At 34.5% G+C, this 12,038-nt stretch overlaps 3 protein-coding genes across 3 annotated transcripts; all 3 read right to left on the reverse strand.

Moving 5' to 3' along the window:
• Positions 1-325: 325 nt before the first annotated feature.
• Positions 326-4,252, reverse strand: LOC133795435 (uncharacterized). The gene is made up of 4 exons (XM_062232886.1): positions 3,987-4,252; positions 2,541-3,770; positions 920-2,310; positions 326-843 (listed from the first exon to the last, which is right to left on the reverse strand). Exons 1-4 carry the CDS (start codon positions 4,250-4,252, stop codon positions 326-328), a joined length of 3,405 nt encoding a protein of 1,134 aa, XP_062088870.1.
• Positions 4,253-4,377: 125 nt separating this feature from the next.
• LOC133795436 (uncharacterized protein At4g02000-like) lies at positions 4,378-5,619 on the reverse strand. Its single transcript, XM_062232888.1, has one exon. It carries the CDS (start codon positions 5,617-5,619, stop codon positions 4,378-4,380), a length of 1,242 nt encoding a protein of 413 aa, XP_062088872.1.
• Positions 5,620-6,896: 1,277 nt separating this feature from the next.
• LOC133793810 (GDSL esterase/lipase 5-like) lies at positions 6,897-11,288 on the reverse strand. Its single transcript, XM_062231082.1, has 5 exons — positions 10,992-11,288; positions 10,728-10,846; positions 10,348-10,578; positions 9,978-10,236; positions 6,897-7,518 (listed from the first exon to the last, which is right to left on the reverse strand). The coding sequence occupies exons 1-5, from the start codon at positions 11,248-11,250 to the stop codon at positions 7,220-7,222; spliced, it is 1,167 nt and encodes a 388-aa protein (XP_062087066.1). The 5' UTR covers positions 11,251-11,288; the 3' UTR covers positions 6,897-7,219.
• Positions 11,289-12,038: the final 750 nt, after the last annotated feature.

Genomic DNA, 12,038 nt, shown 5'->3' on the forward strand with positions numbered 1-12,038 from the left:
TCAATTTTATTGCCACATCATCATTTTCAAATTTTTGGATAACATTGATGATATTTTATTTTAATTTTTTTAAATGAATTCTAAATAATTTGAAAATTTAATATGATTTTTAATTTAATTTTTTAATATCAAAACAAATTATTTGAAGAAAAATTATTAATTTAGACCAATCATATACTACCATATATGTATTTACATGACACTTAACATAAAAGTTAACATAAGGTACCTAGGTTGCAACAAAATATTGACGTAATATAATTTAACTGCAAAAAAATATATTTAAGTACCACAGAATATTTTTTTTTGACACAAAGAGAAAGCTTTATTCATAGCAAATATCCTGTAACAACAAAGCTGAAAGGTCAGACGGAGCTTCTAAAGCCCTCATCTTACGTTCAGAGGGGTAACAAGTAGATCTAGCAAGAGAGTGAGCTACATTGTTAGCTGAACGCTTAATGAACTTAACATTAACAACTCTTGGTTTAATAGAAGCAAGCAGACTTTTACAAACATCAATGATACGACCAAAGTATGAACTACGATGAGAAGGACTACGCAATGCTTGCACAACCAGTAGACAATCGGACTCAAGAGTCACCTTCTGCCATCCCGAGTCCTTGATCCAGCTGAGCGCCTCCTTGATGGCAATAGCTTCGGCCAACTCAGGAGTGACATTGCCCCTTCTGCACTGGAAAATGGCTTCAACCCACTGACCATGATGATTACGAGCCACACAGGAAAAACTATAACACCCTTTAGATACAAAGAGTCCAGCATCTGTGTTAACTTTAAGGCATCCTTCTTCTGGGGGAATCCAATCTGCATTACCGTCATCTTGGTCTACCCAGGCAAGAGTCAGATCAAAAATGTTTATCTTGGGCTTGTTTCCATTGACTAAGAACTGATTTCGCCATACCAATAACCTCTTCCATAGTCATCCCTTTTTGTTTCCACACCAAATCATTCCTATTCTTCCAGAGAGCCCAAGAAACCATAGCAAAAAGCACGCGATTTTCTTCAGACCACTCTTCAAAAGTAGACTCAATGAACTCAGCAAAAGAACCCAGTCTCCGAGAATCAAATCTGAAGCCAATATTATCCCAGCAGACAGATGAGAAGGAACAAGTAACAAGCACGTGCATTGTCAATTCATAGATCAGATTACACAATGGGCAGAGGGGATTGAGAGGAACATGCTTTGTAGAAAGATTGACTTTGGTGGGGAGGATATCACGCGAAGCTTGCCATAGGAAAGATCTGACCTTGGGCGACACTTTTAGATGCCAAAGTTTATGCCAGAAACCTGAGTTATCAGATGTAGAGGAAATGTTTTTGGATAACTGAATCTGAGAATACGCAGACTTTACAGAATACATACCCATTTTATCAAATCTCCAGGACCACCGATCAGACTCCTCTCCATTGAGCGGAATACCCAGTATAAGATCAGCGTCCCGTGCATTAAAAAGATCCAACACCAACTCCTCATCCCAAGCAGCTTGACCAGGAATCATAAGGGAGTCCACCGATTGGTTCACCAGAGTTGGATGAGACGATTGAACGAGGGGGTCTTCCAGACAAGGAAGCCACGGGTCTGCTAAAATGGACACTGTATTACCCGATCCTACACATACAGAAGTCCCCTGTTGAATAATTGATTGTGCTTCCAAAAGGCTTCGCCAAATGTAACTGGGGTTATTACCCAATTTGGCATTCAAGAAGGAACCAAGGGGATAATAACGCGTCTTGTACAACCTACTCACCAAAGATTCTGGGCTAGTAAGAAGCCTCCAACACTGTTTTCCGAGGAGAGAAATATTAAAATCATACAAATTACGAAAACCCAATCCACCCATAGACTTAGGGATACACAGCCTCTCCCAACTCAGCCAATGAATTCCCCTTTTTTTCTTTGATGATGACTTCCACCAAAAATTGCTCATTGTCTTCTGTAAATCGTTTGAAATCTCCTTCGGCAGCAAGAATACATTCATGGCATAATTAGGCAGGGCCTGTGCCACAGTTTTTAATAAAATCTCCTTTCCAGCCCTTGATAGAAACTTATTCTCCCACCCAAGAACTCGATGTTGAATACGGTCGTTTAGATATCCCAAAAGAGAGGATTTCTTGCGACCTAGTAAACTTGGCAATCCCAAATACGTTGTGTTATCATCAGCCTCATGAATGTCCAGCTCTCCACAAACTTCATCACGAACCCTTGCCTCCGTATTTCTACTAAAGAATATCGACGATTTTTCGCAATTAATTTTCTGACCAGAGGCTTTCTCAACGCTTGCTCCAAATCCGCTTTACAAAAAATATAACTGTCATCTGCGAAAAAAATGTGTGAAATAATGGGTGCCCCACGAGATACCTTGATACCTTTAAGCAGATTTCTTCTCTCATAATCCCTAAGTAATGCAGAGAATCCCTCAGTACATATAATGAATAAATAAGAAGATAGAGGATCGCCCTGTCGTAAGCCTCTCTCTGGGACTATGTTACCAAACACCTTACCACCATGCGAAATTTGGTACCTCGCAGTCGAGACACAAACCATAAAGAGTCTGATCAACTTATCTGAAAAACCCATCCGTCGCAAGACAGCCTGCAAGTAGGACCACTCTACCCGATCATATGCCTTGCTCATATCCAACTTGAGCGCCATATAACCTTGCTTCCCCTTGGTCTTCCTTTTCATGAAATGCATAATTTCATAAGAAATCATGACATTATCTGTGATCAATCTTCCTGGAATAAAAGCAGACTGCGATTCTGAAATAACAGAGTCAATAACACATTTCATTCTATTAGCAAGGACTTTAGAAGCAATTTTATATAGGACATTACACAACGATATAGGGTGAAGGTCTCCCATAGTCACAGGACATTTCTTCTTTGGAACTAAGACAATATTCGTAAATGTAAGCCCCTCATCAAACACTTCTTTGTCCCAAAAGTCACGTACCAAACGAACAACATCACCGCCAACAACATCCCAATATCTTTGGTAAAAGCCCGGAGTCATACCATCCGGGCCTGGAGATTTATCTGGATGCATAGAAAACAAAGCCCTTTTCACCTCATCTTCCATAATCGGTTGCAACATCATATCATTTTGTTCAATTGATATGGACCGATTAATGCAGTTAATAGCAAACTCCCAATCTGAGGCCGAAGACTGAAAGAGCTGCTGAAAGTAATCTACCATGACCTCCTGAAGCCCATGGTCCCAATCCACAAATATTCCTGTACTATTACGAAGACTTTCTATCTGGTTGGCCCGCTTTCTAGATCTGGAAGCCGCATGGAAAAATTTGGAATTGTTGTCACCTTCTTTGAGCCATAGCATCTTAGATCTCTGCCTCCAAAAGACCTCCTTCTGAGTGAGGATTTCGAAGAGCTTGTTGTTCTCTTCATTCAGCAAACGGCAAGAGTTGGCATCAGTATTCATTTTGAGAAGCTTGATTCTCCACTGACATTCGTTAATACGCTTTTGGAAAGACCCTGTAATATCCTTGCCCCAGACCGCCAGCTCCCTTGCACAAATATCAAGCTTCGAAAGGAGAGGTACAGCCGAATGAGAGTGCCAAACATCTTCCACCATTTTTCTACACATTGGTTCGCGTAACCAGGCATTCTCAAAGCGAAAATGGCGAATAGTGGGCATTCTACGAACTGCTGTAGGGGAGAGAAGTATAGGGCAGTGGTCGGACGTAGTGACTTCGAGATTTGACAGAGAAGCTTGGGGGAAAAGATTCAACCAACTAGTGGACACCAATGCACGATCTAACCTTATTTCAATGAAGGTTGAAGAACCTCTGCCTCTTTCCCAAGTGAAGGGATATCCACGCAGCTCCAAATCAATCAAGTCCCCCTATCTAACTGCATTTTGAAAACCAGAAATCAGCCAGGAGGGATAGGGGCAACCCCCTCTTTTATCTTGATGGCTTAAGGTATTGTTCATATCGCCAATGACGCACCAGGGAGTGGAAGAATGATCGGCCAGAGTTTCTAACAATCTCCAGGTATTGTGTCTTCTAGCTCTGTTAGGTTCCCCATATAGACCTGTAATACGATATTCAGGAAGACCACGTGAAGAGAGGAGCAGGTCAATATGAGAATGGCTGAATGAAAGAAGTTGGGCCTCTTCTTGATGCCTCCAAAGAAAGGCAAGCCCACCACTTTGCCCAATAGAGTCCACAACAATTAATCCCTCAAAGCCCAAGCTCCTTTTTATGCTATCCATTTTATCTTTTTTACATAATATTTCACACAAAAATATAAAGTTGGGTTTCTTCTGGAGAACAAGCTCCTTAAGGAATTGAACGTTCCACGGGGTCCCAAGCCCACGACAATTCCAACTTAAAATGCTCATGATTCTTGGCGGGACCGTGAAACGGGCCCTGCCGTAATGAAGTTTTTTGGGCTGCCATCCGAATTAGAATATAATGCCATGGGCTCATCTCCATCTGATTCAGGATTTACTTGAATTTCCTGGCCCACTTGAACACTAGGGCCCAACTCAGGATTTTCCCTTCTTTTCTTTGTTTCTATAACCAACGAGCCATTAAAATCCACTCCATATTGATTGCATGAATCTTCCCCATTATTAGAGGAATTAGTGGACGGTTGACCATGGTTGAAAACTGGCCCATAACTACCCATTAACTCCACCCCACGATTCATGGGAAGGATCTGGTTGCAGTGATTCAACGAAGGAGGATCTGGATTGTGCGTGATACCCTCCCTTGCGCCGGTGAAGCTTGAAGTCAGGTCTATGGGCGGCCGCACCTCTGGTTGTGGTGCCTCATCCTCTTTCCAGCTACTCCTCAGCCATTGTTGTCCTATGAGTTTGTTCTGACGACGGAAAGGAGCCCTCATCCACTCGCCATATGGATGAACTATGTCTTCCTCTGGCATTTCAAACCGCTTTGGGCAAAACTTGTCAGAATGACCAATCTTCCCACAGATAAAACAAAAGGTCGGAACATTCTCATACTTGAAAGTGACCCAGATCCACTCATTATTCCCTTTACGGAGTCGCATTCTTCTCTTGAGCGGACTGTTCAGATCAACAGAGATACGAATACGCATATAATCACGCCATACTCCCATAAAGTTCTTAGGGCAAGATTCCTTAAACTTACCAATAAAACCACCAATCGCCTCTAGGATTCTGGATGACATAAAACCCGTTGGCAGCTCGAATACTTGAACCCAAAGATCAAGAGAGTTCAAAGAAATCAGGCGGGGGTTATAATCACTCTCCATACGGGCAATCACAAGAGCCTTCCGGTTGAAAAACCATGGGCTTCCGTCAATGACACGCTTGATGTCTATTTCATGAAAAAACTGGAATAAAAACCTGTTTGTGTCGAGTTCCTTCATGTACACTCCCTTCCCCGGTTTCCAAATGGCAGCAAGTGTTTGCTGCATTGACGGGAAATCCACAGATCCTGTGGCAATGAAACGACCAACCAAACTCAATCTCCAGTTAAATTCGCACTCATTCTCTGTTGCGAGATCACCCTCCTGGATAGCCAATTCACTTTCATCCTCCTCCGCCAAATTGATCTCGAACAACTGTTCTGGCTGAAAACTAGATGATGCCATGCGGACCTTCTTCACAGTGACAGACGACTTGAGCAGAAATTTATGGGACAAAAGACAAAGATAATACTAGTAACGAGAGAACCATGACAATAGTCAAGACAAGTAGATATATAGATTAAGTTAAATAAAACAAAAAGAAGGAATTATTTGGAGACTTGTAGAAACCGATGAATCCTACTTATTTTAATTTAATAAGTATTAAGAAATATCGATAATCAATCATGGAGTGTCACTTTATATGTCCAAATAGCAACACAAGTACCACAGAATATAAAATTTAAATATTTTTGTCACAAATACCCCTATTAATTTTATAATAAGATCAACAACATGTATAGTCTTGTTTCTTAAACTCGTAGAAATTTTCATCCTCGTTTAACACATGGAAAATAATATAATTGTTGGTCTTAAACAACAAGAAAAAATTGACCCATATGATGATATGCTTAACTTTAGTGTTATATATAATTAATTAATGTCAAGCTCACTATGCGAACTTATTTTGGTTGAATATATATGACCACCCAACTAGTTTTTGCCACCTATTATAAAAAGTGGGATGCTTCATTTCCGTGTGAGATAGTGATAACTTGGTTGCTCTGACCAACCATCTCCCACTTAGACGGCCAATAATGATCAATGTTAGGTTAAAATTAATTCTATTTCTGATAATTTATTACCCTTAAAATGAAAATGAATTTTTTTTTGATATTTTTAAAATAATTTTTATCTTGTATAAATTTTGGGTGTTCCTGACTTTACTTAATAAAGATATTTTAGAAATTATCAATTATATTAAATTATCCAATTTTAAGTTCTCAAGAAAAGAAAAAGACAAGTTTTTCCTGTGAAGGGTCAAATGTTCCAATTGAATATCAATTTATAAGCGAATATACTCTTGATGATGAACTAAATAGAAATAGAAAAATGAAATTGTATTTTTATTGATTTTATTGTTATTTAAATTTAAGTTTGACTTGAGTTTTTTGATTATGAATATTTTGGTCTTATATGTCCTAATTTTGATCATATTGCATTTTCTAGATTGAATTGGCCTTTCTTTTTATTCTCTATAAAACAAATAAGGAAAATGACATTTGATGTCAGGTTTTTATGACAATTAATTAAAATAATGTAGAAAAATTGTATGACTTTCATTATTTGATTTTTTTATTTTAGAAAAAAATATGGAATTATTTTATTCATATTTCCAAAAACCTTAACGTCTTACTCTAATTACGTCCATAAATAATTGAAAATCACAAGGGGTTTATATATTATAAACAGTACAACATAAGTTGTCAATTTTTAATCTCACAAATTATTGCGTACGAACCCTAACAGGTTGACATATTCCTGAATAAAACAAACACCTCACAGACAGCTTGGACACAGATACAAACCCTAATTGTTTATTCGACTCAAAACATAACTTGTGCCTCTCAACAACTAAGCACATGTCCAAACCCACATGTCATTTGATCATGGAAACTAAGCAAAAACCACCCAAAAATTCCAAATTGCATAATAGCCTTCGTAGAGAAGGGATGACCAAATTCAAAGTCGTATTATCATTATTATTATGCACTAAAAAAAAAGTTCAAGTAATTTTGATATAATTATCGTTATGATCGTCAACGATATCTGCTATTTTGAGTTGGGCCTGGTCGAAGAAGAGGTCTTGGAGATTATATGGGCCGACAGAGGAAGTGGGCCCATTCCAGAGAGCCATAGCCAATTGGTGGTGGATTTTCTCGGTTGCATGGACAGAATCCCACCACACGTAATAATCAACGTTGGGACATAAGTGGTACTCTGTGATGTTCTTTCTGCCTCCGCAGCTATAGATGCCTCCGTATGGTCCGGTTCCACAACAAGCCTTTACTCCGTCCTTGAAACCTTCATGGTCAAGGCTTCAATCATTAGTATTATATAAATATGAAACTCGAGAGAGATGAATCTATCTATCTATATTCATGTCACAACTAACTAACCACCAGTGATATGATATCACATATATGAATACTATAAATATGCAATTGGCTACAATATTTATAATAACCACGTGATTAACTTTTGCCAAATAATAATAATAAATAATTGTTTTTATATGTACTTACCTTTTTTGTATTGTAACTTGTGTATATACACTAGGAAAAGTAACATGTATTTCAAGATTAATTTTAAAATTATAAATATTGTATATAATTTTAATAAAAATTAATTAATTATTATTTTTAAATATATATAATAAAATAAATTATAATTCTATAGTATATGTAAATATTTATATCAATAATCTACATATATGATATCTAAACACAACATTGACATAGATATATATTTACATGACTAGATGACATATATATAAAATACAATAATATTTAAAACGAAATTAATAACAGAAACACAATAAAAATAGAAAAAGTCATAGTGTAGCCAGTATTATATATGCATAAACTATTTTTAGTTTCTAATGCATCTCACAATATCCTTTGGTGAATTTGATGAAGAAAAATAGTTTCATTCACTTGATAAAAAATAAACTATCTCATAAATTTATAAGATAAAAAATAATATATATATGCCTATATTAATTTTAAATAAATATGATTTAATTATTTAAATTATCATAAAATATCTTAAAAAATATTATATTTTAATTAATTAATTAATTAATTTTTGTTTAAGTTTATGTTTCTTTTAGATTTTGAATTCGGCAGTAATAACAAAAGATTATATATATTATATGTTTAATATAATATTAAGTTTAAGTTTAATTAAATTTTATTTAAGCTATTAAATATATGGTTTTATTATTTTTAAATAGTTATCATTCTAAAATATCTAAAAAAAATATCTTATTTTAATTTGTTTAATTATTTAATTTTATTTAAGTTTAAGTTATGTTTACAATCTACACTTAAATATAAGAATATTCCGTTAAAGTTAACAGAAAAAAAATAAAAAACTGTTAAAACTAAGAATTTCTATTATCTACACACTTTTTATATAGAAGAGATATATGAGAAAATAATTTGATAGTTGAATATTATATAATAATAGTAGTAGATAATTATGTGGTATTGGAATTTTTTTTTTATTAGCTTGGCAATATAATTGAAATTTATTAAGGCCCAATGATAAAGTAGATTATATAGAATGGAGGAGTATTTTTGTATTAATACTAGGGTTTACACTTTTTTAGACTTGTGTTTTGACTTATTATCTGTTTAAACTTTGTGTTTTGACAAATTAATTTTTGGACTCTGTATTTGTAAAATAGTTCAAATAGGCCCTAAAACCTAATTTTGATAAACCAAAAATTGAATATAATAACACAGTTCTTAGACAGAATGACTGTATTTTTGTTCTGAATTGTTAGTTTAATGAGTTATTTGTGATTTTAGTTCAAAAAAATTTGATCAAAATCGGGTTTAGGGGCCTATTTGAACTATTTTAGAAAATACAGAATCTAAAAAGTAATTTGTCAAAACACATGATCCAAATAGATAATGAACCAAAACCCATGATCTAAAAAGGCATAAACTCTTAGTACTATTTGGTATAGATGAAAAGATATGTTCAAAATCCTCTAATGGTGGGAACTATAAGTATAAAGAATGTAAATTTTATTGTTAATCAAATGATCACTCTATTTTTTATCAAGTGAATAATCTCTTAAAAGTCGCTAGTTTGTAAAAAAAATTATTACCAACGTTTAAAACTAATCTGATCTCTTCTCTACAAAAAACTATTTATTCCAAAACACATACATCTAATAGTTCCATGATCACCCTAAACATTCTCTAAGAACGATTGTATGTGTACTACACTTCTAAGATTGATCTCACTTAGGAATCTAAAGTTAAAACCTTATATTACATATTTTATTTAAAAAGAATGTTTTCTAGCAAAACTTTTAATACTATATCTCTCGATATTAAAATAATAAAAATATCAATTTGGCTCCGGTAATTTTTCTAAATATGTAATTGGTTATTGTGTTTTGTTAAATTACAATTCAGATTTTGTGTCTTACAAAATAGATCAAAATATAATATTATATATCATATTTTGTTTAAAATATTTTCAAATATAATTTTTTATTCTCAGCTACTCAATCTTTTTTTTGATTCTCTGAACCCGATAATTGATCTTATAAATAAAAATATTTTGACAAAAATCGAGTTTAAGATATAATTTTGATCCATTTTATAAAATACAAAGTCCAAATTATTATTTAAAAAAATAAAAAATCCAATTACATATTAAAAAAAACACTCTAGCCAAAATAATAACCACCAAGGAAGTTCAAGAAATATATTATAGACTCTGTGTATTTATATAAATAATACCGTATTTGGTGGGTTGATTGATTCTATCGTAGAGCCAATCATAGAAATTAGAGTTGCTATACTTAAACCCATTGAGCATGTACTCCAGATTTGTGAGCACAGATCCTAGGGCGTTGTTATGTGCCGAAGCAAGAGCAGAAGCCTCTTCAAAGCAACCGCCTTCACTTGCTTTTGGGCTCAGAGCTCTAAAAATTGGTAAGCAACCAAGAGGACTCAAGCTCAGAAACCCAAATTTCCTACCTCCTTTCTGGTACAACACCTAAACCAAACCAAACCAAACAAAAAACGACATCCAAATTCAACATAAACCTGTCGTTGGACGATGCAAACGACAATATATCAAATCATTATATATAATATATGTACCTACCTGAACTGCCTGAGTCAAGTTCCCAATGACCATGCTCACGTATTGCTCAGGGTTATAACGTTCTCGTGTCATGGGATTACCTAAATAACCTGCCATGTAGTCATTACTTCCGATACTAATAAAATAAACTGCTTCCTTTATCTTTTTTTTTGCTTCTTCTTCTCCCAACTTCTCAACCAACCACTTTTCCACCTTTTCGAAACTTTTCAACTGTGTTGGAAGATCAATTGCCTTTTCAAAAACACACAATTAAAACGAATATGTCAAATTGTTACACTTTACAGTATAGCTAGAGAGCCTTTATTATTGTGGGAATTTAATTTAAATTTAAGAAATAATTAATGCTCTCTTTTTTTTTCCTTAGATAAGAGATTACTTACTAATCCTTGATTGGTTTCAGGGAGAACACCAGCTCCGCCAGAGGCAAAATTAACACCGTTGATGTAATCAGTAGAGGGTTGTAAAAATGGAGGAATAATTGGTAGCTTTGCATATTGAGCTGCATCATCATGGTAAAATTTCATGTTAATTACCATTATATTATTTAAGTTTATTTTGGCTATACATGTATTACAAATACTAAAATGAATATATAAACATAAGATTATACATACATATTTCAATGTTATAAATATTACAAGTACCTATATAATCCACAATGATACGACCATCGCAGAATCGTCCGGTTGGCGTTTGGAAAAATCCATTTTGTCCGTACGGCTCGTAATTTGCTTGATTCTCAGCGATGGTTTTGATATAATTATTGTTGCCAGAATCTACTGTTGAATCTCCGAAAATGAACAACGAACTACAAAACACACCGTATCCTAATGTGGAAAGTACAACAAAAACACTGATTATTAATTTATCTAAGCTAAAGTAATAACTACTTAACTTTGCCATTTCGGATGAATACTACATATTGCTAAAGCAAATTATGATATATATATATAATTATAAATCTGGCCTTTTTTTGAAACACATACAACAAATCTGAACTTTGGACCAACGGTTTATACAATGTGACGGCACTTTTTATTTGGTATTACTATATTTAATATGAGAGTGTTGATGATGGAGACCTTAAGGTGTCAAAACACCATATGAGTTGACATCATATAATTAGTGAGTGATATCTCATAATTATGTATGGTATAATGGGGCGGTGAGGCGGGGCGGGGCCCCGACTTGACGGGGTATCTTTGCCCCGATTAAAACAGGGTGGAGCCCCGTCCCGCCCCGCTATTAATTCAAACGGAGCGGGGCTGCCCTGCCTCGAAAACTTTTTTTTCTTCTATACTCTAACCCAATTCTTTCATGCTACTTATATACATAGTATGTAAAATTATCATTTTATATGTGGTTTAGAATATTCTTAATTCTATATAGACTAGAAAGAATTATAAATATTGAAAAATATGTTTTATATAATTCATCATTATTCTTGTATTTATTTTGTAAATTTTAAAATAAAAAACAAAATATAATATTTGATGATGTAGTTGATACGGAGTGTGAAATATAAAGATTACAATAAAAAATAATATTTAGATTTAGAGAAAATTCTAAAAGTATAATTTAATATTTCTAAAAAAAAATAGGGCAAGGAGCACTATAAAAAAAAACGCTCTGTACCGAGAACATATTACCGAGAACACGTTCTCGGTATAGATAATTCAGACTACCGCCTT

This window comes from Humulus lupulus, chromosome 8, assembly GCF_963169125.1.
Source record: "Humulus lupulus chromosome 8, drHumLupu1.1, whole genome shotgun sequence".
Lineage (NCBI taxonomy): Eukaryota > Viridiplantae > Streptophyta > Magnoliopsida > Rosales > Cannabaceae > Humulus > Humulus lupulus.

Coding starts and splice junctions, on each gene's coding strand:
- LOC133795435 (XM_062232886.1), bottom strand. CDS start 4,252: ATGGATAGCATAAAAAGGAGCTTGGGCTTTGAGGGATTAATTGTTGTG. Junction 3,771..3,986: donor GATCATTCTTCCACTCCCTG/GTGCGTCATTGG, acceptor GGTGTCCACTAG/TTGGTTGAATCTTTTCCCCC. Junction 844..919: donor GACTATGGAAGAGGTTATTG/GTATGGCGAAAT, acceptor TTGCCTGGGTAG/ACCAAGATGACGGTAATGCA.
- LOC133795436 (XM_062232888.1), bottom strand. CDS start 5,619: ATGGCATCATCTAGTTTTCAGCCAGAACAGTTGTTCGAGATCAATTTG.
- LOC133793810 (XM_062231082.1), bottom strand. CDS start 11,250: ATGGCAAAGTTAAGTAGTTATTACTTTAGCTTAGATAAATTAATAATC. Junction 10,847..10,991: donor TATCATTGTGGATTATATAG/GTACTTGTAATA, acceptor ATGATGATGCAG/CTCAATATGCAAAGCTACCA. Junction 10,579..10,727: donor CTGAAACCAATCAAGGATTA/GTAAGTAATCTC, acceptor GTTTTTGAAAAG/GCAATTGATCTTCCAACACA.